The sequence below is a fragment of the Prorops nasuta genome, unplaced genomic scaffold (assembly GCF_024137725.1).
Source record: "Prorops nasuta isolate Cenicafe-Biocafe unplaced genomic scaffold, Cenicafe_Pnas_1.2 PNAS00003, whole genome shotgun sequence".
In the NCBI taxonomy this organism is placed as follows: domain Eukaryota; kingdom Metazoa; phylum Arthropoda; class Insecta; order Hymenoptera; family Bethylidae; genus Prorops; species Prorops nasuta.
This window is the reverse complement of record NW_027116800.1, coordinates 7,772,272-7,797,482: the sequence shown is the minus strand read 5'-3', so window position 1 is coordinate 7,797,482 and position 25,211 is coordinate 7,772,272. Positions and strand designations below refer to the sequence as shown.

Genomic DNA, 25,211 nt, shown 5'->3' with positions numbered 1-25,211 from the left:
TTGCTGCTCAGCGCTCACTATAGACTGGTATTTTAATTCTGTAACACATGACCCCGTATTCTGTAATTTTAAGGAAATTTTCGGTATCGGTACGAACCGAAAATACAAATTTTCATAAATAACGGATTTTCATCTGCATACATTAAAAAAATTAAATTATTACTTTAAAAGTTTCATAAACGTCTACAGTGACGTCCTCTGTTACCGTAGTCGACGTGGTTAAAGGCTGGAATGCTGGATGACGGTGACTGGCGGTGACGTGACGTGAGTAGTGAGAGACGACAGTGCAGGCAGAATGACCAACTGTGAACTGTACAGAACATCGATTTGGAGTTGCCAGAGGCGGGTCATTTTCCTTCCCCACCACATGTCCCATTCTCCCTACATAATACAGGTAAGTCATAGCGGAAAGGAAAGAAATAACCCGTTTCTGGCAACTCTGTTGACTGACTGCACACTGCAGGCACTGCAGCCCGAGCCCCGAGCTCCGAGCTTCGAACTCCGAAGTACTCCGAACTTCGAAGTGCCCACTGCCCCGAAGAGAAGAACCAAGCACAGCACACTGCACAGCACACAAGACAAGAGTCCTGTGAAAGAGCCCAGAAGATCATACTTATGCCAAATCCGTGGTTCGCTGTGGTTCGTTGGTGATACGAAAGACGAATTGAAGCAATTTGAAACCGAATAAAATTTATCTTACGTACGATATATATTTATAAGAGAAAAAACGGTATTCAACCCAATCAATCTGAAACCTGTAACCTGTCTTGTAACGTTCATTCGCTATAGATAGGCTCAAGAAAAATACAAGAAAACACAAAATTTATGCGCGCTTCTGTAAAGTTTATCTTTCTTGTATCATAAAAGTGTAACTTTAATTGAAAGATCCGTCTTTTCAACACAATGAGCTTCCTATTGTAAGTGTTAAGTGTGTGCATTAATCCATATTTTTTATACCCACAAATCTTATTGCAATCAATGCTTGATGCGGTTAATATAGGTTGTTAAAACATTATAATTTGACAAAATAAGACAAAATTATTAAATGTTAAGTCATTTATTATAAAACAATTATAGTTCAATTTAAAGATCTGTATTCTTTGTTAAAACAGCAGTTTCTTAGAAATGTTTAAAAATGTAATTTTAGTACTCCCTTCTATCTTCAATCGCGACAAAAAAGTAGTGCAGCTGAGAAAACGATCGAATTAAGAAAATACGAATAATAGTCAGCTGTTTACCGAGATTATATGTTCCGTGAATTCAGTCAATAAAATTTCATTGTTAGCAACAATAGACATTTAGTATTCAGTGTTTGTTGATGATCTCTGGTTAAATCATTGCCAGGTGTAAATAAAACATTCACAACAATAACACTGCATAGTTTATTTATGCAATTAGAAATTATACTGTGCATGTGGAATGCCAAATAATATTTTTAGAGCAAAATTTATACATATTAAATAATTTCTTATTTCTTCTTTTTGTTTTTTTTTTAAAGCGGAAGTAGGTCTTCAAAGACTTTTAAACCGAAGAAGAATATTCCTGAAGGAACTCATCAATACGACTTGATGAAGCATGCTGCAGCTACTCTTGGATCTGGGAATCTTAGGCTTGCTGTCATGCTACCTGAAGGAGAAGATTTAAATGAATGGGTTGCAGTTAACAGTAATTAAATTGGCCTACCTTATTTACAAGCAATTGGCATAAAATAACACAGTTTTTTTATCTATTTCTTTCTCTATTATAGCGGTTGATTTTTTTAATCAAATAAACATGTTGTATGGCACCATCACAGAATTTTGTACAGAAGAAAGTTGTCCAATTATGTCTGCGGGACCAAAATATGAGTACCATTGGGCTGACGGTCATACTGTCAAGAAACCTATAAAATGCTCTGCTCCAAAATATATTGATTATTTAATGACATGGGTACAAGACCAATTAGATGACGAAACATTGTTTCCTTCTAAAATTGGTAAATAGCTAATGTTTTAAACAATATTTTCCAGGGTATAATTGCAATTTAATCATTTTTGATATTTTAGGAGTTCCATTTCCAAAAAACTTCTTGTCAATTGCAAAGACAATACTCAAGAGATTATTTAGAGTATATGCACACATTTATCACCAACATTTTACTGAAGTAGTACAGCTTGGAGAAGAGGCACATTTAAATACGTCGTTCAAGCATTTCATATTTTTTGTACAGGTAACAACATTTCTAAAATCGAATCTGTGACTTTTTCAAGATTAAGTAATATCCAAACTTTCTTAATTGTAGGAGTTCAATTTAATTGAAAGAAGAGAATTAGCTCCTCTACAAGAGTTAATTGAAAAATTAACTGCCAAGGAAGCTCGATGAATGGTTTAATTGTGCCTCACTTTTTACATCCTCCAAAGAGTTTTACCTGCCTAGTTTCTGTTTATCATTATCACAGTTATGTGCATATATAAAGTAATTAATCAATTTATATTGCTAAAAATGACGTGGCTTCGTCGCGAGTCAATGCTAGTATAACGTTTCACCGACCGACGTAAGTTTGTTGATCGATAAATAATTCACTACAGAATAAAATTATATTTTAATATAGTCACCTCGTGTAATTCGAAAGTTCAATGAATGATATATTTAAAAGATGTACTATCTTAAAACGCGAAAGGAGGGTGAGAAATGATAACGTGGGCTTTTGTAAAATAGCTATATCTGATTTAGGTCAGATTACAGAATACTTATTTCTTTATAGCAATTTCTATGAAATCAAATATTTTTTCCTCGTCAATTATAATTTATTGGATGCACAAACTTTCCAGAAAGAAAGTTCGTAGCTAATAATTGCTGTTAAATCTACAGACTTGACACGGATGTTAATAAATATAAGGGCATTCAGAGACCGGGAAATCGTCGAAAATGTCATCGCTGTCGCTGTTGTCGTCGAGTAACTTTACAATATAGGCTACTATTAATTTCTACCAACAGCTTTACTATATGTGACATATTTTTTGGTTAAAAGTTTGCACTGGATAACAGCGAAACTTTATGGAAACAGGTGATATTTTGTTTATCATAGTCAGTAAATTTATTGAAATGCAATATAGCATGATTTAAATAACACTTACTTTTCTCTTATACGGAGTGTGTTTCATTTTAATTGATCTATTCTAACATCTTTTCAAACATAATAATCGTATAGAAACAAAAGTTTTACATCTCGGTAGGTGGCGTAACTTGGCATTATTGGATTGACCTTGACAGGAATGCTGAAGAAAATATGTAGGCTCTTGAATTTTTCAAATCGAACCTTCTTTTTTATATTGTATATTCTTATAGAACATTGTAAAAGCTTTTTGCAAAAAGTTATATTAATTTAGAATTCCAACCAATGGCATATTTATATTTTTATCTGAAATTGCATATAGATGCGTGTGTTCGGTCAAAATTGTGTACCCGACTGCCATGCATACATGCGCATAGTCAATTAGCTACTTCTACTTTGAAATCGAAATATTTAACGAAAGTCTTAATGAAATGTTAGAGTAACATACTGTTTAGGAAAGAGCTTGAGATAAGCTACAAGAGTATATAATATAAAATATAAAGGCTTACTTATGACAAACTCAAGGTAACATTAAAGTTTCCTTTAGTATACCTTCCAAGGTCGAACAATTAATACAAAACTCGATCCCCCTCTAAGCTCTAAAGCTTTTGTTTGACATTTTTTGTCTGGGATAATTAGTTGTGAAAATATTTAACTGGATAAAATCAAAATTATCACCTTTGTAAATATGAAAAGTTTTAATTTATGATTGTTTGCTTTCCTATCAAACAAACGTACTTATTGCTTACCGTTTCATGTATTTAATAAAACAAAATTTTGTGAGTTGTAATAACTGTAAGTGTCCTATTATCTAACCAGATATAGCTATATAAGCGATAGAAACAAAGATCAAATATTTCTTTTAGGTATTTTCATATGAAGAAGGTTGGTAGAAAAAGCGAAACTATAGGGCACAAGAGTGTTAGAATGACAATGAGTCATTGGATAGAAAACTAATTTTTGAAAGAATGGAAATTTTGTAACCGGCTCTGACTCTTCATTATACGTGTTTAATAGTTTATTGAAATAATTTATTGTTCGTGTAAAAATAGACTCGATTATTGAGATTAAACGCTATCTCCTTCAATTCTCTCTATATCTATTAGCTTTATGATCATTTTCACATTTGTAAGCATTATTTATACATATCTTATGAATTAACACATTAAGACCGATAAAATAGGGAATTTTGTTTAAAAAGATAATAAAGGAGGATAGTATTATGTAATACATATCTGATGCAATATTATCCACCAAAATTATTTCGCGCTTAATGTGTTAAATATTATCTGCAAGTTACTGAATGATCAGTATTCACTATTTTGTGATCCGTAGATAATACGTTGAATTATTGTGTATATTAACAGACGTTTATTATATATTTTCAGTGAAAAGATCAGCTTGATGTATTCCGATAATTAAAGTTTGAACGTGTTATTTTTGGTTATTGCGTTTCATCAAAATTTTGATTAATCATTGGTATATAATAAGAATAAGACTGTAAGTTTATGTAATATTATATGTAATATTTCAATATTTTAACGCAGCGTAACCGCCTTAGAGTACGATCGTGTTAAGTGCTTTTAGAGGTGTAGAACTAAGAATTTTGTATGCATTATATATTTCTATTTCCTCTGTCATATACATATACATATATATATATATATATATATATAGTATATATTTCGTATACAGCTATTAGCAATACTATCGTCAGGATCTGGATAGCAAGCAACGAAATTTTCATTAATACAGACTATGAAGTCTTGTTTATTTTCATGAAGCGCTTGTAAAAAATCATTAGTTAGAAATTTTAATATTAGATTCAGGATTAATTGGCAATTAACCTATATTTTTTTTATTATTATAAACACATCGTAGATTGAATCTATTATTGAAATGAATTATTATATAGTATACATATGCTCCAAAAATGAATATTCGTTCGCTTGGATCGTTTATGTTGTTGAACAATTATAGTTGAAGTTATGAAAAGAAAATTTTATATGATTAATAATATATTTGATTTGAACAGTGTACATTTCATAGTTTATTTTATACCTTCACTTTTGATATAATCCTTGATTAACTCTATAACTTCTGCAACCCTTCGTTGTACGTTGTGTTGCCAGAAAATAGCCCTGAATTTAAATAGAGAGCGTTTTGAAGTCCAAAAAGATATATAAAAATTAAAAGCAAAATTATGCTCTTTTTAAAACAGATTTTCTGGCAACCTTTCTTATACGTAAAATCTTTCACGAGATAATATGCATAGTTGAATGGAAATTTTTAATAGGACTGAGATCTTTTCTACATGACGTGGAAGACAAATGTATAGTCTCTAACTGGTAGCTTTGACCTTTCTTCAATTTTAATAGCACAAGTATTTTTTTTCTTCAAACAAGCCGTAACTTAATCTATATCTATATTAATTTATACTTACGGAAAGTGTTAATGAAAACGATTCAACTATAAACGACAAACGTGTGTTTCATTGTTAAAAAAATTATTGAAATCAAGTGTTAAACAGTACTGATAAACTTACCAACAACGTCAATTAATTGGCTGCATCTTGCCTGTCATTTGATTCAAATAATATATTTTTAGTATAATTTTCTGTACTTATGCACATCACATCTTAGAAAAAATTCTGATGAACTTTGGAAAATCTGTGCCACGAACTGTACGGTAATTGGCAGCTATAGTTATGCAATAATTTTGCATTCATTCAAACGTAAACTTTAAAAAATGGATTTGCTGGTAAAGCAAATTAATATACCACTTTAAGTTTTTATTGCGTAATGTTTATCTCACTGTCGCGTAACACATCAAATCCTTTATTGCTGACAACTTTCGTTTGTTTTCTCTCGAAATTATGTTTCTTGAATCTTTTTAAGTTGTTTTATACATGAGCATGCAAATGCCAAATAAATGAGTGGCCGTGACAACTAAACTTTTCACCCTACTAATTTTTTTTTACATTCTCCCTACTGGTAATGACATCAGTTAATATCAATCGCATCAACTCCAAAATTAAATGTCTTTTAAATGGGTGATAGTCTCATATAATCACATGCTGGATTTTATATTTCAATAAATTTTCTTTTATTGCTATGTAAATAGTAAAAAAATCTTCAAGTTTACTATATAACATATTTGAATTTTTGATAATCGAAAACGACACAATATTCAAATGTCCCTTTTAATAAAACAAGGTATGAAAGTTAAAAAGGAAAAAATTCTTCTTGATTATTCTTTATCATACTTTCAAAGTAATAAGTTAAATCTTAAGATCTGAGAATGAAGTTCAGGTTTTAAAGCTGCAAGTAAATTACTCGTTAAAATTTAAATCATCGTCCGACTCATTGTCATTTAAAATTTAAATAGTTAAAATCTGAACGTAAATTTTTAGGTAAGCGAATCATTTTAATGTAACATTAATGTAAATTTAAGATAAAAAATAACGATAGCTAGAATAATATTCTTAGTAATGTTATAATTAATATTGTGTTTATTTTTTATGGTTAGTAATTTTCAGACAAAATAGCAACAGTTTAGTAAATTCTGATAGATTTAGGAAATTCTCTCGGATTATAATTGTCAGTATGTGTATATATGTATATTTTTTACTGCACAAGAGAGGAGTGATTAGAATTGAAGCAGAGAGTAATGTGAAAATGCTTTGTTCGTGAGTGGTTTAGGATTGGTCGAGAGAGAATGATGAGAGAGAGAGAGAGAGAGAGAGAGAGAGAGCTATCAAGTGAGAAATATTCTCCCTTCCTTTGGTGTCCTCTTGGAATGGAATACCTTGTCGAAGATGATGCTTCTCTCCTACCACTGGTGGCAGCGACACTATACCGATTATTACTCAATCACTTAACACATTTTCCTTCGTTTCTCCTCGCAAAGGCTCATCGCATTTCCATACCATATAAATTGCTTTGTGAATTCATTTGCTTATACGTTAGCTCCGGAGTCTCCTTCGATCCTGCAATGCACCGATAACGCACGCCAGCTACTTTTGCTCACACTTGTTGGACTTGGAATCACATAGCTGTGCCTCACCTCATCATGAAAATTCTGTTTCCTTTCGAAAATTAAAAAGAATCGTCGTAAATCTGCATCGAGATCCAAAATTATAGTAAGTACAAACTGTTGCGTAAGTTATCCCGCAAAACACGCCCGTTAATGGAACGATTTTACACGTGCGCAGATAAAAAAAAATTGATTCGAATAAACCTTGCATTGGATAGCCTAAATGAAATTATTTACGTTGTTTTAACAAATAACTGATTGAATATTCAAAACAATATATTTCAGTAAAAACAATTGTAATCTATTTAAAGTAAAGTTTACGAATATCAAGTGAATAATTTCATTAAGAATATTCAACTAATGAGTTATTTTTATCAAATAATTTTTGTTTTCAGTGTGTGGTAATGAGTTTCTAAATGAAATTAATGACTAGGGCAGGAAAAACTTTCTTTTTTAATTATTTATTCATTAGGGTTTTGATTCTCAAAGAAACTCTTCATAAAACGGTTCGTTTAAAATTCCAATAACGTAATATTTGAAATTATGCAGTATAAATATTTACAGTTTTTATTTTATATGGGTTATATCGATAATTTTGTGTATTATTGTACGTTTGTTTCGTTAGCGCTTAATCGTTAGAAATGGAGGAGGGGGATTGTGAACAGGAGTGGAAAAGGAAAAGAGGGAGGAGGAAATGAGAAAATAAGAATAAAATGAAGAGAGGGAAATGAGTGGCGGGAGAATTCTAAAGCATGATTTCTTGAGATGCCCCACCAAGACTACTAATTTGATTTAAGTGTACCACACATTCGATCGTTCGATTTAGTATGCCAGTTCGGTCGACTCGGCTTTCAAAATGACGTGCACTTTTGGCAATTCTACAATCGTGTCTACTCGATAAGTCTTCGTGGTCTTCGTACCATCCGAAGATACTTTGATCTTTAAACTTGCAGTTGTACGTGGTGTGACAAATCTATATATTTTGTTATTTTCTCCACATGAGAAACTTGCCATAAGGATTAAACGTGATAAATTGCAGTTTGCATTTTTTATTTATATTCCCTGTAGTTTTCTGTGCGCGTTAAAACTTGCATGAATCGTGTTTCATAATATTGTTAACCGAAACCAAGTGAGCTTGATAAACACGAATATCGCTTCTATTTTATCGTGCACGGGTTCATCATCTCTCGATTGCTTTATTTAAACACAATTCAAAGCTGCATTTTCTCTTATCGCATCCGCAAAAATTCATCTTTACCTCGTGACTTTGGCATTCGTTTTAAATTCAAATATACCGAAAGTATATATTTCTTAAATTGTATCATCTTTTTGGTGCCTTACAATTTTTTAAATTTTATTTATTAAGAAAAAAGAAGAAATGAAGCTAATTCAGAAGGAGCGTATGTGAAAATAAAAGAAAATTTCGCGCGCGTCTATTGATAAAGTAGAAATCCATTAAGCGATAATTATTAGCTTTAAATTGTCAGTGCAGGAGATGTGCTATATTTATGTTTATCGAGACTCGATGATCAATCGTGTACTTGCGTTATCTCTTCCAGTGATCGAAAGTGATGAATGTAACATAGTGATGCTTTATTTTAATGCTCATGAATTGCGGAATTAGCTACAATCATTTTAACTGTATTCTATATCGACCTTCGTCTTTATATCCTAGTTAGTAATTAGTTTTTTGTCAGATATAACATTGATTCACTCGCAACTTAATTTATGAAACTTGATCGCTCGTGCGAAAACGACACATGTGTATACTACGTAAATCGAGTAAAAAACTGATATTATAAGATGCAAGAAATATGAAGAAACGTGAGCAAATCGAAAATTGCATTCTATGAATAAATTTTTAAAAATTTCTTGGAAAGCTGCTTCGGTATTTTGAATATTGTATGAATAGAGATAAAAAATTCTTCTTTCGGTTATCGATTCAAAACTTTCTTTTTGAGTTATTCGGGGAAAAGAGAAACGCATGGTCGAGCAACGGGGAGACAAATAAACTCTCTCGCCTGCGTTTCCGTTTATCTGCCTAAATTATCGGAAATCCAGGAAAGACATTATTCGATTATTTATTTTCCATGCATCTCCCTCTTATTTGGTACAGAGTTTAGAATAGATTTAACAATTCATGTGATCTCTCTCTTTCTCTCTATGTGCTACTCAGGAAATGTTTGATAAACTGGCAAGGTTGATAGTTCGGGGCTTCTTTTCCTTCGTTGGTATTTTTGTTATACCGATTTTGAGGTTGAGGACCCTATTGGAGAGAAAACGAACAGTACCGATAATCAGGGAGAAGCTGTTGCTGCTTCCTGCCAGTGAGTTAGCCAAAAGGATACGAGAAAGAACGGTAAGCTTGATGGATTATTTTTCTAGAAAGGATTTGCGTTCTTTATGTAATTGTATGTCATGGATGTGTCAGGTGACGAGCGAGGAGATTATTAGGATCTATGTGGCCAGATGTAAGGAAGTAAACGGCGCTTTAAATGCAATAGTCGATGAACGATTCGAGGACGCTTTGGAGGAAGCCCGTCAAGTCGACGCCCTAATTAGGTCGAATGTCAAAACCCAAGAACAGCTAGCCAAAGAAACACCGTTATTGGGCGTCCCCATTACTGTTAAGGAAAGCATAGCCCTTAAAGGTCTGTATTTTCACTTTCTAAGAAAACTTTTCTAGTTCTATATATTATATAGAGTGCTCTCTTGATAATTGACAAACTGGACTCGTTTGTTTACATTATATTCTAAAAAAGGATAGTTGTTTCTTTTGCAATTAGAGAGACTGCAGAAACTTACTTTTAACGATGTTTTATGAATTACAAAATGAAGGAAGATACTCTGGGAGATATTAATTATAATTTGTTCAAATGGTTCAATCCTTGAGATTTGGTCATGGAATTGGTATATGAATGTTGTTGAAACAGGGGAACTATTTATGTTGGATCAACTATGTATGCTTGGTGCAGCGTGAAAAGACATTAAATGGTTGCGTTTTTTCTATTCTATAAGTTAAATAAGGTCTTCTTCTAAATACTGATTCGTCCCAAGAAGATTTTTTATCGATGTTTACGCAAATGCTGCGTGTCAACTAAAAAGCTTCATTATCGTTTATTAGACAGGCATCAAAATACACATACAATAATTAGCATGGAATGAATGTAGCTTATGAAGTTGTCGATTGATCAGTTATTACGTTGTAGGTTATCATTTAGTCCGGTTATTATCGAAGTCATGAAAGATTCTCAGGAAAATAATATAAAAGAAAAAGAACAGTGTAGGAGACTTGAAGCACGAGCGACAGGAATTACAGCACGACAAGCAATTATTGTTATTGGTCTCATACGTATTTTACTGTATTTTTGCATTGCCGAGAGTTTTGTAAAAAATATTAATTTATAACAAGGAAAGTGGAAACGCGTGAAAAGTACATATTCAATTTTTTTCCGCGATCAATAATTAATTGCATCCTGGAATAATAAAATATATCAATATTGAAATATTAAGTGAGTTATTATTATTTTCTTGTTTCACCGCGATAAAAAAATAATTATTCACGTTCGTTTTCAGAGAGACCTTTTACACTCTGACGTTTTATTGCACCTAGGAAGTCGATGAAAGTTTTCTCGAATAATATAGATTCGGTAACTATTCGCTAATTCTATCACGGCTGATCACGAATGCTTCATTACACGTAATTATACTGTGTAAACAATTGAATTGTGCGGTTCTAGCGATACTGTATTAAAAATTAATGAGAATCAAGGATTATTTCTGCATGGAAATGAACAATTTCTTGATTCTAAAATTAACTCGGATAACACACAAAAAAATAGTCGGGATTAAGGAAGGCTGAATTTCTATCATAAAACTTTTTTTTATATCCTAAAAAATTATCACGATTCCGGACTATGTATACAAGGTTTAACGTACAAACAAAGCATCTAGCATTTTAATGTCTCTGTGTAATGGAAAAAATGAATAAACGACCGTCTGGACCGAAAACCAGTTTTTTTGCGTGCTTGAGCAACGAGTTCAAGGTTTTCTTGTCCTGAGTCTAGAAATTCATGTATGCTCATCAGCTATAAGTTATTGTAAGAGGGCTTTAACGCGGCGGGATGCATTTTTGCGTTTTCAACCGAGTGGACATGAGAGAGAGAGAGAAGAACTACTCGTGTCGCTAGTTCAAAGAGACTTTCATATGTATGATCATCGACATAATATTTACGTTTGCGCTGACGAACAAACGTTTGTCGAGTGGCTCAATGGAAAATCCTAGAAACGGACGTCCGAGCTGTTTCATTAAATATCAAACACGCTCTCTTACGAAAAATGTTGGATGGCCGATAAGTGTTTTCCTTAAATTTAAATTCATTCGCGTAATTCTCATGGTTAAGCAAACGTTTGTCGAGACAAGTTCGCTTTTTTGTTTAACGTTCAGACAATATTGGTGGTACTCGCTAATCGAGGGTCATCTTTATTCCGTAAGGAAATGTAATGCTTCGAATGATGATTTTTTCTCTTTTTACTTTTGGTTGCAGGATTGAGTCACAATGTCGGAGTTAAGAGGAAGACAAGGGCGATTGCGCAAGAGGACGCACATGTGGTGAGAAAAGTGAAAGAGGCAGGTGCGATCCCCCTACTGGTCAGCAACACGCCTGAAATGTGTATGTTCTGGGAGACTTATAACAACGTCACTGGTATCACCAGAAATCCTTATAACACTAGAAAAACACCTGGAGGCTCCTCTGGTGGAGAGGTAAGATCATACTTTACCCTCGAAATTCTGTCGATAGAGAATATAATGTACTGCATTCTGATACAATAAGATTTGCTCCAACATGACTAGGATCTATATCGGAATTGGAAATGCACATTTTTCAATTTATGTTAAATTGTCGTTTGTGTTTTGTCTCAAAATTTTATTTATGTCGACTATACGACTTTTTACCTTAGGCTATTATTTACTTTTTGCTAAATTATAAAATAAACTACAGCAGATTCAATTTAAATTATTCAATAGATGTTTTTTTGTATAAAAAAAGTAATTTAGCGAGAGTTTATTCAACAAGTAAAAACTATAGCGGACTGTCGTAGACCATCCTGGATATTTACATATCACTAGCTTTCAAACACAGAATGATATATTGCATCAATGCCAAACTAAACTAAGTAGAATTATTTTAATTGATATCCTCTTTTTAGGCTGGAAAAATAGCGTTTATTCTTGGGTTGCTCCCTTTTAATTTTTACCACTCACGGCGCGTGAAACGTGTGGAGTGGACACGCCGCGTGCCCTACCCAAAGTCCGCGCCGCACGTGTATTTCACGCGCCGTGTACCTGCACCTTGACACATACACGAATGATTAAGCGCGTGGTTGTCCCTGAGACAGCCCTAAGGCGACTCAAACGAGCTTTATATTAAAATATTTTTTTAGGCTGCCCTCTTAGGATCTGGTTCATCGCTTCTGAGTTTGGCATCGGATATTGGTGGTTCGGGCAGGCTTCCGGCAATGTTTTGCGGTGTATTCGGTCACAAACCATCGCCAGGTAAATTAGGTCCAACGATATGAGTTTTTCCACGAAATCGAAGCTTCGTCTCTCCAATAGCTGGAGATATTAATCTGGAAGAAAATATTTTTGCAAGGTTGGGTGTCCGCGGTGGGTCACATGCCAGATTGTACAGACAAAAATTGGAACAATTTCTTTACAATATCACCAATGACGCGATACGCCGAGGATCTTTTACTTCTTTTGAAAGTCATTTCTCAATCACCAACATTTATCCAACGTTTGGAACAAAAGGTTATATTCGTACCTTCGAATTCACTTATTACTTTTATCTTATCATATTATTCGCATTACTCCCGAAAGTATCCGCATTCATATTATTACAAAAACATTTGCAATTAAGTGCTGATTATTTAAAAATTATTCCCCAGGTTTCAATGAAAGATCTAAAATTCTTTTATATGGAAGGAGACGGTGGTTCTGGCATAACAAAGAAGATTAATTCCGATATGAAGTCTGCGATTCGTAAACTGAAAGAATATCTGGAAGACACTTACAAAATTCAAGTAAAAAAGGTGAATAACCTCATTTTTATTAATGTATAAGACATCTAATGTCGTTGCATAACATTGTAATGTAGTTTCCATATTGATGATTATTGGTATGTTTTTATTACATTGATTTCTTAGGCTGATATACCTGACCTAAAATATGGCTTGGAAGTTGCAACTACGACTCTGTTAGAATTGGATGGAGCCGATACGATTTTCAGCAAAGAGGGCTGCGATCCTAGCGTAAATATTTCACAATATTTGCTTTCAGTTTAAGAAAATGATTATAATTAAAATATTGTATAAATTTTTTTAGGAATGGAGAAGCGTTTTCGTCGAGGGCATAATGCAAATGTTTGGCTGTTCGTCCCATACGCTTTATAATTTATGTTATGGTATTTTGAAGAGGACGTCTCAAAGTGCACCGCATAGATTTGTTAAGAAAATGATTGAAATAAACGATTCATTGAAGAATCAATTTCAGGTAATCGTATTTCATTGGAGTTGTTAATAATTGATTTTAAAGCCGACCCAAAGTAACGCAACAAATTTTTTCTATTCTGCAGGAACTATTAGGCGAAAATGGAATACTGATCTATCCAACTTTTCCTATTCCAGCGCATAATTTCTATGAATTCTATTTTAATATCATCAATGTTTCGTACATGATGATATTTAATTCCATAGGATTCCCTGTTACACAATGTCCAATAGGATTTGATAGGAATAATATGCCAATCGGGCTTCAGGTATCATTTTTCAATATTTACTATTCTATATAATTTTTAATTCTTTCAAAATACTTTTATGTCTGTAATACTTAGTCAATTGCTATTAAATGTTGAAATTTGATTTTTTTTAGATAATTGCCAGTCCAAATTGCGACCATCTCTGTCTCGCGGTTGCTCGAGAAATTCAGTCAGCATTTGGAGGTTGGAAACCGGTTGATAGTAAAAATTTAGTCTGATTTTCTCTATACGTTTGCTTTTCTAGAATCGAGCAAACGACATTACCGTCAATCAATTAGTGTGTAGCAGAAAATAAGACTTTTACGTTTTATTCGTACATCCGTGGACATTTTTCAATAAATTGGAAAATTGAAAAGCTTTGGAGCAAACGAATAAACTGTAACTATTTGATTTAGTTATTGGATATGCTATATATAAAGTGCTTAGTTTATATATGACGTATTTTAACAAATGAATCGATATCCGTCACTAGTACGCATTTTCATACTAATACATTTAGTCGTAATATCTTCAGAGCTTCTCAATTTGCAATACTTAAAATCGAACGAGTTGCCTTTAGTTCTGTTCCAATTTAATATATTAGCTTACAAACTCTTTAAACTCATAATTTATTAAAAAATATGTTTGTAAGCATTTGATTAGTTATTAAATTACTTATTTCATTGTTATGTATTGAACCGTTTTAACTGTAAACGTAGAAGCTTTTTTATTATACTCATGTTTTATGTTAACGAATATGTATTATGTGTATTCGACGTCCTATTAGAATGTATACAGAACATCGACAAAATTATATTAGCCGATATATTATTTTGAAGATATAGTTAGAAGGAATAAACCACAAACAATATTTTGGGTACAATGACACACACTTGAAAATCATTTATAAAAAAAATTGTATAGAATGCCAGAGTCAACTAGTCATTTTCTACATAGACCACAACAAAATGGTACAAAACATTAAAACTATTTGATTTTAAACAAGACGTTAATTAATAACAGAGATTACCGCTAGTAGCTTATTGCTTGCCGTAAATGTTGCATTAGTTAATGAAAACATACATGTTCTAGGATCATTGTTATTATTTAAACTATTTTTTAATAAATTTGCAAAAATTTTGAATTCATACGTATATTATTTTACCTTAATCTAAAATTTTCTAATCATAATACCAAGTAAGCAATAGTTTTTGCTCTAATAAATTTTTGTTTACCCAAACAGTGGCTGTATGCAACACAAGTTGCATTTTTTTAAGTTCCACGTTAACCAGTAGACGTTTACTAAAAATAGCCGTAATTTTTATTCATAGCTATTGATACAGTATTAGAAAAAAATATTGACTTGGATGTTCAATGAATGGTCGATGACTCGGTGGTACAATTTCTCCTTCGTATTGTGTATCTCTAATCTAAAGTAATTTACGTTATCGCACCGCATCTATATAATTATAATGAACTATACAGGAAAATCTGCAAGGGAAGAGCGTCACTTTTGAATTACGTAATTGACGTGTCAAAATAATACCGTTCTAAAGCTTCTAGCAATAATGAGCTGTTTTTTTAACTTACGTTACACCTTATATAAAAGATGAATAAAACATGGATGCTTGACGTATAATCCTTGGCATTAATTTAAATCGTTTAGGGAGCGAAAATCATGAAAAATTGTATACATTATTATATTTTTCACAAAGAAACTCATATAGTTCTATAACATTAAAATCATTTTTTATACTAATTTTCTTGTTTGACAAAAAAGTTAAGAAATAGTAGTATCTTGATGCGTGTGTGTGTATTTTAACTGAAGGATTTTTATAAATGTTATTTGAAACAGAAAATATAATATGATGAATGATTATAAGCGTATAATGATTTGATATCGTGTATGGTTAAATATGCGTTTATAATTTAATAAAATTACATTTTCGTTAAAAAATGTGGTCATCATCATTAATATTACTATAATTAGGAGCATTAGGATAAGCATGAAGCATGCGTTTATCATTATAATCGAGACAACTTTGAGCTAACGATCGTCTGAATGTCTATATAACGGAAGAAAACGATAAATCATGAGATAGCAAAACCAATGACACAATATGGCTAATTACGTTTTTCAGATCACTATCGTGTACAATGTACCGTGGCAGACCGGCCAAGTTTTTGAACTCGGACAATAATTTGGCATGAATGTCAAAGAATAGTTGAGAAGATAATCGGAGTAACGAACAACTGTTTATAAAATTGTTAGCTTTCGACGAGAAGATTGCTTTAATGACCAGCAATTATTCTTGGTCGAGGTGTTAAAGAGAATAATAATAATAATAAAAGTCGAGTGGTAGGCGGACGATATTGCAAATGAGAACGAGCTCCAGTTTGCATGGGAAGGGTCCTCGAAGTGGAGCTAGAGCGACAAATAGAGGGGGATGGCGGAGGGGTCCTGTCTCGAGGTACCATAGCAGGGTTCTTTCGTTCAGCCGCCGATGTTTCTTCGTCAATGGTCAGTGATTCGTGGACGAGACAAGTGGTCGCTTACCACGGTCAGTAAATCGTCGTCATTTAATTTTTATAAGAAATCAAAGACTATAAATATTTTATACAAAACTCAAAAGAAATTAAATTACGTTCTGCCAAATTTATTCGCTATTCGTTTGAAAAAGCACAATCAGAGAGTGGTGGGAAAACTGAGAAAAAATGATGTGCGATTAAGTGACGTATTGATGTACGAGTGACACAAGGATTGATAATGGAAAATCAATTTGTTATGTTCCATTGATATTTCAGAGAAGTTTGCATATAAATTATTTCTGTATGTACAAGTGAAAATTATATCAGTTCCTTTTGAAAGTTTTCGAATAGAGTCACTATACTACGATAGGTCCTTTTTCAATGTTTATACAAGCGTATATCTTTTCATCAAGTGTTAATAGTACAGCTTAAAATTCGACTTGACAAATTGATTCTCAAGCCTGACTTTAACCAGTTTAAGCTTGCTGTAAATAGCCGGAATTTCTATTCATAACTATAGGATGCTCGTTTGATCGGAATGTTCAATAAATTTTTAAAAAGACTCATTGTGTATGAGCATTTCTTTTTCAAGTGGTTTCGATTATCCGTACATTTCTCGATAGGTATAATGAATTACATAAAAATTTGATAAGGAAACTCTTAAATTGTTCCGATTAATTTTTTATCGATACAATGGATTTTTTTAATCTGATAATAAATAATAATTGCAAGGTGTGTTCATCGTGTGTCTCTTCGTGATAGGGTATGAGCAAATGGGATACACATGACTGGATAGAAGCTATAAAAACTTTTAGGGCTATTCTCTGTAACTCTTATCAATTAATTTGGGTATCGTTAGGCCGAAGTTAATGATAAATATCGGTACGTGCAACGATAAATGTATATCTTTATATATAGCTTTGGGTCCGTATCGACACTGAAAATTTTCATTAAAGCTACAGAATACGGGGGGTCTTGTTAGTAGTCGTGCGCGTAACATCCAGGTCATAGTTCAAGTTTATCTCATGCATTTTTTAAACTCCTTCATTCATGGGTTCTCGTTCAGTATGCGAAACATTGCATGCAAATAAATACTGCACAAGATCGAAGAGTCCTCAGAGCGAGAAATCGTATCTTCTAAATTAGTTCCATTTATAATAGTTAAAGTCTTCGGGAAGGGAGAAAAGCTAGAATTTAATATCGAAAAAACAAAATATTCGCAAATTTGCTGAAACTGAGTGTTTCTTTCTTTCATGCGATAGATTTCAGAGCTTCGATAAAATTACGAATCAAGTCTTTTTTGTCCTTTTGATTATTCAAGCATGGTATTGTCATCGCTGACGCCTGTTTGTATACATTACACGTGCCCGCTGTGCATCGTAATCATTTGCCGACTATTCGCTAATTATTGCAAATTACAAAATTATTATTCGAGATTTTTTCATCGATGAACTTGTTTAAGAAACAAAGGGAGAGTGAGAGAGATCGCTTCCGCTAATATGCGAATCCAGGTATACTGCACTCACCCGAACGAACCGGTTAAGCAGCAAGGCACAACGGAGTGGAAAAATCCCACGCAAATATTAAATTTCACGTTCTGCGAATATCCGCTAGATCAATAATTTATTATCATAGAAAATACATACTATGAGTCATTTGTCAAGTAACTTGATACTTCATCCCTAAAGTCAGATGCTTTTGCGTAAACATGCTGACCAATGATTTGAACAAGCCACTTTTCACTGAGCTGCAACGATGAAAGAAATAATAATTCGGAAAATTATATAAATCACACACGCACTTTTAAAAATTAACAATTGATAAGGAATTATTGTGGCAGTAACACTTTATTGTTACGTAGGTTAAGTGATCAAGTATGAGCTATCCTAATCCTAATCTTAATTAAATAATATAACCAGGTGATACGATAGCGTCCCGTCAGCCGTCTGGACGCTATACTATTTTTTACAGCAAGTTTGTATACCACACCTCAAAATAACTATATCATAACTGCAATTTCGTGTATAATTTGACCTAATAAATTAAAAATATGTGGTCTATTTGACATGAAAGTTTTAAATTCAGTTTGCACGATAAATATATAAATATTTCATACGAGCCGTTTTTCATGCTCCATTCAATATTCGAGGTTTTCGGTATCGTCAGCGATTGGTTAAAGTGGAGCCACAGCTGTATACATTAATTGCAACTGCTGGAAACATGAGTTTCGCCCACCTCTCGCTTTAAATCGTCCTTTTTCGTTGTGCAAGTCCAACGGAACAAACGCTGCAGGAGAAAGTAACCGCAACTAACTATCCTCTCTCTTCACCCCTCCTTCCCTCATCCTCCTACTAATTCCTAAAACATTTGTTAATTAAAGCCTACCCGCGATCTCCCTTTTATCCGCATTAACCTGACTAAACTGTACAACATTCTAAAATTATAACTCCAAAATTTCTTATTTTTGAGACCACTTTACATTATTATCTCCGCAAAGACAACAAAATAATTAAAATTAACTATACATTCACTTAATCTTCATCGATCTCTATAAATAATCAGGTACTTTAAACTTTCTTTCGTTTTATATAAAATTTATCTAACTCATCTAACATACTTTATCAATTTATCATCAAATTTTTTGATCATTCGATGTGCACGCGTTACCAAGTGTTAATAACCATGTTAAAAAACACATCTATGTATCTATTATGCTATTATTTTTTCAACAACGACAAAGAAAAACCGAACCTGTAATGGATTATTTTCGTCCCATTGTTAAGTGTTGTCTAAGGAAATGATAGATCGTTATTATAGAGGAGTAGTTAGTCGCCATTAGCATTGAATTTAATTTGATTTCGTGGAATTTGAGCTTGTCTGGCATTGGAACGTTGCATTGACACGAGCAGCAAGGGAATCGCCATTAGGTGAGGAGAAAAAGTGAGAGAAAAACAGAGACACAGAATTTCCGGTGCACAATTGGGTTTACGCAATTGGCACGTAACGAGTAGAGTATATATATATATATATATATATATATATATAGCAGATAAGATATGTGTGTACATGCAACGTTCGAATTTCTATTCCAAATATGGCGGATTTCCACAGAGCGGTGGCCCCTTTCGCGATACGATTTAGGTATTTAACAGCTGCATCTGTAGCAACCGGTTTTTAACTAAAGAATGTTCGCAGCTCACGTAACAATATACACACATTTATGTGCGTGTGTGCGAGCGCTGTTAAGAAGGAGCGTTTTACCTCACTTAGCATGGATCGGGTTAAGCTAGTTATCACGTAACAGCAGTATACTTCTATTCGATACGCTTTTGCTCGAAAAACGAGAAAAAGGCCATCCAAGACCCACGTTTCTGCGTGTACACCTTCCAGTAGGAATTATATACGCATATAGATACAATATAATAGACCCACGCTCACGGGAACAAATGCAAAAATCATCCTAAAACTATGACGTCATTCCTATAATTAAACAATTTTATGTCCTCTTTCACCCGTTTCTTCACCGACAATTTTACTATATGCTGCTCCCTCCAGCATAAAATCGTGAGCTTTTACTCATCCACCATAAAGAAAATTGTGTCAAATCTCATTCTTTGTATTATCGACACTGCTCGCTTATACCTATTAAAAAGATTTATGTTTAAGGTTCTCTCGCAAACTTTCAAGATTTATAACACATTGAGAAATGACCTTACTATCATCAGATATACACCTGAGTATCTTATCTATTCATAAATCTCTGATGTCAATATTCTTTTTTTTACGTTGATTTGTAACAGAATTTTTCATAGTGGTCGATTTAGCTGCACTGTCTTGATCTCCAGTAATTTACGTCGTGTGAACTAGAGCCGAGATTATATATACGATGAATGAAGGACAAGATTAAACCTCGACAATGAATCTAGTAATACGAGGCTGAGGTTGAGTTCAGTGCTCCAAATCGTTTGGATAAGATTGCTGTTTAATTATGGAAAGCGAGAAACCAGATGGGGAAAAAAAGATCCTGTCCTTCGGCTAGTTCTTGTTAAACGAATTTGCCGCGTCTGACCATGTCTTGCCATTTCTACTTCGAAGCTCCTTTCCACACAACTTTTGCTTAATACTTGCTTACTTGGTTAATCATTTGAATATTGCCTCTTGTGTCTATAACTCTACGATGGCCACCGTCTTAGTTGCTCATAAATGTCACGAAACTGTACGTAATTCATTTGCACATTTTTCTTTCAGCCAAATGCTCTTCTCCCGTTTTCCTTTCTAAAAAGATTCATCAATATACATATAATGTATATATCATACTAGCGATAAAAGTACACACGCGCTATTACTGGCATTCCGTTCATTGTTTTCAATGATACTGCCTTTCGTGTACACAGAAAATGTCCATACGCTCCAAGGATTGTATGCTCATTATCTAATCGAGTTTTGATAAGTGCAACAAATTTATTTTCATTCCTTTAGAAAAACAGTTCTTAAAGCGTGTTAGCATTTTCACATTCTCGCGAATTCTTTTCTGCATACTAGTGTAAAGAGTACCCAGTCTTGGCAAAAGTCTCGTAGCATTGTGAAAATAAATATTTGGTAAAGTGCAATTACCATAATCGATATTCTGTTCTCGCGAATTCTTATAATATAATAAACATGGCAAATTTTTTCCAAAAGTCTATTTCACTTTTGTTAGAATAATATTATATTTGTTTTCTTCGATTTAATAGGTAAAAAGATTCACAACTTGGAGTCTGGAATAAAATTGTAAATTTCATTGCAGATCTCCCAGGAGCCGAGGTTTGAATCGAAAAATAGCGAAGAATGGAGATCCTTTTAAGACTGATCGTCTATCTGCAGTCAATTCTACGCGTGATTATTAAGGCCTTTCACCCGTACGTCTATTCGCCAAAAACTGGACGCATTCCACTGGCAAAAGACGAATTGCTCAATTGTAGCGCAACTACTCTGGCAAAAAAGATTCGCTCGAGAGAAGTAAGTCGATGAAACTTTATGGACAGCCAAAAAATTCATATACAGTCGATATACTCTCGCCATGAATACATATATAGCTGTCCCACTATGGTGAAACCTTATTTAGACCGAAAGCACGTGCCTGACAGTTGCAATTAACACTTAAAGCAGCCAAACACGTTTCTTGCGGGTACCTTCCTTCTTTGAGTTTGGTTGCACGAGAGTTTTTGGTGGGCCACGACTTATCGCAGAGCTAGCGATAATAAAAAGTAACGTGTAGATCGAGGCTGATTCGATTAACAATTATATCGATTTTGTTTTCGAAGGTTACGAGCGAGCAGGTGGTCAAGGCTTACATCGACCGAATAAGGCAAGTGAATCCTTTGTTGAACGCGGTAGTCGAGGATCGCTTCGAGGCTGCCCTGAACGATGCCAAGATTTCTGACGAGAAGCTCAGAAATAAAACAGTAAACCCGGATGAACTCGAAAAGGAGAAGCCACTTTTCGGTGTTCCCATTACGGTAAAGGAGAGCTGCTCCCTCAAAGGTAAAACAAATTGCATTGAGATTTCGGTATTGTCCCTCTGCGAGTCAATTGGTACACATTATACCGCACTTTCTGAAAAACTAGCACGCAGCAGAAAATTTCTTTTGGTAGCTATGAGTGGAGAAAGTCATCTTGAGATGTTCGTAAAAAGCTTTAAGACCGATATATTACGCTAGCATGCGCAATTTACCTTTTCACTCTGCTATAGCATAAAGTATATATAATTGATAGCTGCCACGAAAAGGAAGAAAAGTTGCATGTAGCAATAACGCAAGTCCGTGTACACTTTCCAAAACGTTGATACTAGTGTAAAAAGGAACGACTCGAAAGTATGCATAGTTATTATATGAATAGGGGACAAACGAATTCAAGTGGATCGATTAATTATCATACGCGTGGAAAAATTAGATCGTGAAGATTCATAATGTTGTTTTCTTACAATTTTAAATTAGTTACTTAAGTTTCTTAAACGTATACCTATATACTTGCACGCGTACCTACTGACGTAAGTGGTCGAAAAAGAGAAGGTAAAAACGATATGCAGAAGTGGTTTTTGTTCTTCGTCCTTTTTTATAGAGCATCTCTAAAAATACTTAAACGCATGCAAAGTAATGGTATAATAAAAAAGAGTGTTTTTCTTATTTTATATTTTTATCAGGTCACAGCTTGGCAGTAGGTAGCGTGGTTCGTCGGGGTATCAAGGCCATCGAGGATGGTCATATGGTGGAGACCCTGAAAAATGCTGGTGCGATTCCGCTATGTATCACCAACACACCGGAACTTTGCACGAGTTTCGACAGCTCCAATTATATTACTGGAAGGACCGTCAATCCTTATGACCTTAGCAAATGTGCCGGTGGATCGTCCGGTGGCGAGGTAATTCTTTTATAATCCTCTCTACGTACATCCACGCTCTTCACCTCCACTTGGAAATAAAGAGCATTTTTTACCTCAAAACGTCGGAGCCACATGCAATAATAAATAATGCAATGTAATAAGGAATTGTAAAATTACACTGTTGAGAAAAAAGAAGAAGAAAAAGAAACTCACGCGCGCGTGCTGGTCATTCAATATATATACGTACAACAAGAATGATTATTACATGATCTATCTGCAGAGTAAAATGAAAATAATAGTCTCTTGACATATGTTCATTAATTTAGGGAGCACTACTGGGTGCTGGGGCCTCTGTGATCGGTGTTGGATCTGACATTGCTGGTTCGATTCGAATACCTGCCTTATGGAATGGAGTGTTTGGTCACAAACCGACTCCTGGTATATATAACATCTCCTTTTTTGTTCTCTTTCCAGATTCCAGTCTGCCACTGTAACTGGAATTTTTCTCTAGAGAATATTTATACTAAATAATGGGAAAAAATTGTAGGAATCTTATCGATCAGAGGCCATTATCCAATGTCGGATAATTCACTCTTTATGAAATATCTAGTCGTCGGACCTTTAACAAGATTCGCCGAAGATCTGCGTCTATCCATGAAGGTTTTGGGACAAAAATCTGAAAAAGATTTGCGATTGGACGAGCCTCTTGATGCAAAGAAGATCAAGGTCTTTCATTTCGAAGAGGCTACAACGTCTTTTCTAGGAGTAGCTCTGGATCCAGAATTGAGGAATAGCATAACTAACGCAGCTAATCACTTATCATCGCGAGGCTGTAAAATCGAAAAGGTCAACCACATTTTTTATAAATATCAATAATTAAACTATGCCATTATTGTAATCACAGAAATCTATGAACTCCATTTACATAATATATCCACATTTATCCACACCTTTATTTAATTGTTTTCTTCCATTTGTTATTAATTTTTTTTTCTTACTGTTCAATTATATAGACGAAATTCGGGTTGATGGAAGACATATGTGAGCTAGCAGTAGCAATGTTCTTTGGAATTCAAGAAATGCCTAAATTATTAATGGATCCTGATAATCCAAAGGTTAATATTATTTATTGAATTGAAATTAATATGGATCATTAAACTCAAATACTTTTATACATATGTTGACTTTATGGTAAAACCTATTTTCAGGTTGAAAAATCAACTTTACCAGAACTAGCCAAGGCAATATTTGGTCTTTCACAGTACACAAAATCAGCTATATATGTTAAATTCATGCAGGAAACAAATTGTTTGATACCACAGTCAAATATCAAAAAGTATAAAGAAGAGACAGAAGTTTTAAGAAAGAAAATTCTCGTAAGTTGCTTTATAATGTATGCAAAAATAAGTGAGATTTGATGAATGTCAAATTATCACATTCCTATTTTATTCGTAATATCATTGTTATTAAGAGTTTATAACAAGGTTAGGATTTAAAGCAAATTTGTTTTTTCGTTTGACAGAACATGCTTGGAGAAGATGGCGTATTATTGTACCCAACATATCCTTATACAGCGCAAGCACCATTTGCGGTGCCGTTGACTAATACAGGAATAGTTTATTGTATGCTATGGAACATTTTTGGATTTCCTTCTACGAATGTACCTGCGGGCCTTAGTTCTAAAGGTTTGCCTCTAGGTTTTCAGGTGAATACAATTTCTCCATTAAATAATGCTATTAAAGAAAGACAGTGAAATATCAGCACAAGCAAATTTGCAAATTATTAAATTGATAACAAATCATTTTTATTTTTATTTAGGTGATTGCAGCACCATTTCAAGATCGTTTGTGTTTAACGATCGCACAGGAGTTAGAAGATGCCTTTGGGGGCTGGACACCTCCACCTTCTTCAACAATTTAACGCTAGCGTATGTTAAATTATTCTTTGTTTTAAAACGTCAGTTCATAATGACTGATCTTATCTGAAGATTGGTCATTTATGTTTAATTTACCGGAGCTCGAAAACGTCATTACTGCCTATTTAATATAACAGTGTAAACAACAATTTTTATTAAATAACTTTGTACGTTTTTTTCATAATTTCTTTATTGAGAAATTCACAAAAAGTATTGGTATACATTCTGAACGAGAGAATAAACATATACTGTTAACTTACTCATTTTCTTTTATATATGTTCGCCATTTCAGCATGAATACATATTTATTAAGATTAAGAGTAAACTATAATTTAAATATAAAATATTAGTCTCTTAGTGACATATATCTCTTTTTAACATTTTGTAAATATTTAATATAAATATAATATATATATAGTACTTATACTATATACATTTATATGGAATTTTTATTTAAATATCGCAGGCCGAAGGCCGTGC

The 25,211-nt window shown here is 33.5% G+C and overlaps 4 protein-coding genes across 8 annotated transcripts; all 4 read left to right on the top strand.

Annotated features, from left to right (window-relative positions):
• The first annotated feature begins 54 nt into the window (after positions 1-54).
• Positions 55-688, top strand: LOC136786119 (uncharacterized). Its single transcript, XM_066747629.1, has 2 exons — positions 55-394; positions 464-688. The coding sequence occupies exons 1-2, from the start codon at positions 296-298 to the stop codon at positions 686-688; spliced, it is 324 nt and encodes a 107-aa protein (XP_066603726.1). The 5' UTR covers positions 55-295.
• Positions 375-5,122, top strand: mats (MOB kinase activator-like 1). Its single transcript, XM_066747628.1, has 5 exons — positions 375-917; positions 1,499-1,665; positions 1,748-1,975; positions 2,046-2,209; positions 2,282-5,122. The coding sequence occupies exons 1-5, from the start codon at positions 904-906 to the stop codon at positions 2,360-2,362; spliced, it is 654 nt and encodes a 217-aa protein (XP_066603725.1). The 5' UTR covers positions 375-903; the 3' UTR covers positions 2,363-5,122.
• A 1,861-nt stretch (positions 5,123-6,983) lies between these two features.
• Positions 6,984-15,826, top strand: LOC136785960 (fatty-acid amide hydrolase 2-B-like). Of its 4 annotated transcripts, none has more exons than XM_066747347.1 (11): positions 6,984-7,236; positions 9,307-9,489; positions 9,562-9,781; positions 11,678-11,895; positions 12,576-12,687; positions 12,785-12,942; positions 13,080-13,223; positions 13,338-13,442; positions 13,516-13,683; positions 13,766-13,948; positions 14,062-15,825. In XM_066747347.1, the coding sequence occupies exons 2-11, from the start codon at positions 9,310-9,312 to the stop codon at positions 14,164-14,166; spliced, it is 1,593 nt and encodes a 530-aa protein (XP_066603444.1). In that variant the 5' UTR covers positions 6,984-7,236; positions 9,307-9,309; the 3' UTR covers positions 14,167-15,825. The 4 variants fall into 4 exon arrangements, with proteins under 4 accessions (XP_066603444.1, XP_066603446.1, XP_066603447.1 ...); XM_066747349.1 differs by lacking the exon at positions 6,984-7,236 and adding an exon at positions 7,927-8,085 and having other exon boundaries at positions 14,062-15,826; XM_066747350.1 differs by lacking the exon at positions 6,984-7,236 and adding an exon at positions 7,930-8,155 and having other exon boundaries at positions 14,062-15,826.
• Positions 15,827-16,346: 520 nt separating this feature from the next.
• On the top strand, positions 16,347-24,990 carry LOC136772144 (fatty-acid amide hydrolase 2-A-like). Of its 2 annotated transcripts, none has more exons than XM_066724902.1 (10): positions 16,347-16,488; positions 21,243-21,454; positions 21,760-21,979; positions 22,638-22,855; positions 23,143-23,254; positions 23,364-23,662; positions 23,830-23,931; positions 24,025-24,192; positions 24,339-24,521; positions 24,635-24,990. In XM_066724902.1, exons 2-10 carry the CDS (start codon positions 21,284-21,286, stop codon positions 24,734-24,736), a joined length of 1,575 nt encoding a protein of 524 aa, XP_066580999.1. In that variant the 5' UTR covers positions 16,347-16,488; positions 21,243-21,283; the 3' UTR covers positions 24,737-24,990. The 2 variants fall into 2 exon arrangements, with proteins under 2 accessions (XP_066580999.1, XP_066581000.1); XM_066724903.1 differs by lacking the exon at positions 16,347-16,488 and adding an exon at positions 16,554-16,757.
• The last annotated feature ends 221 nt before the right edge of the window (positions 24,991-25,211 follow it).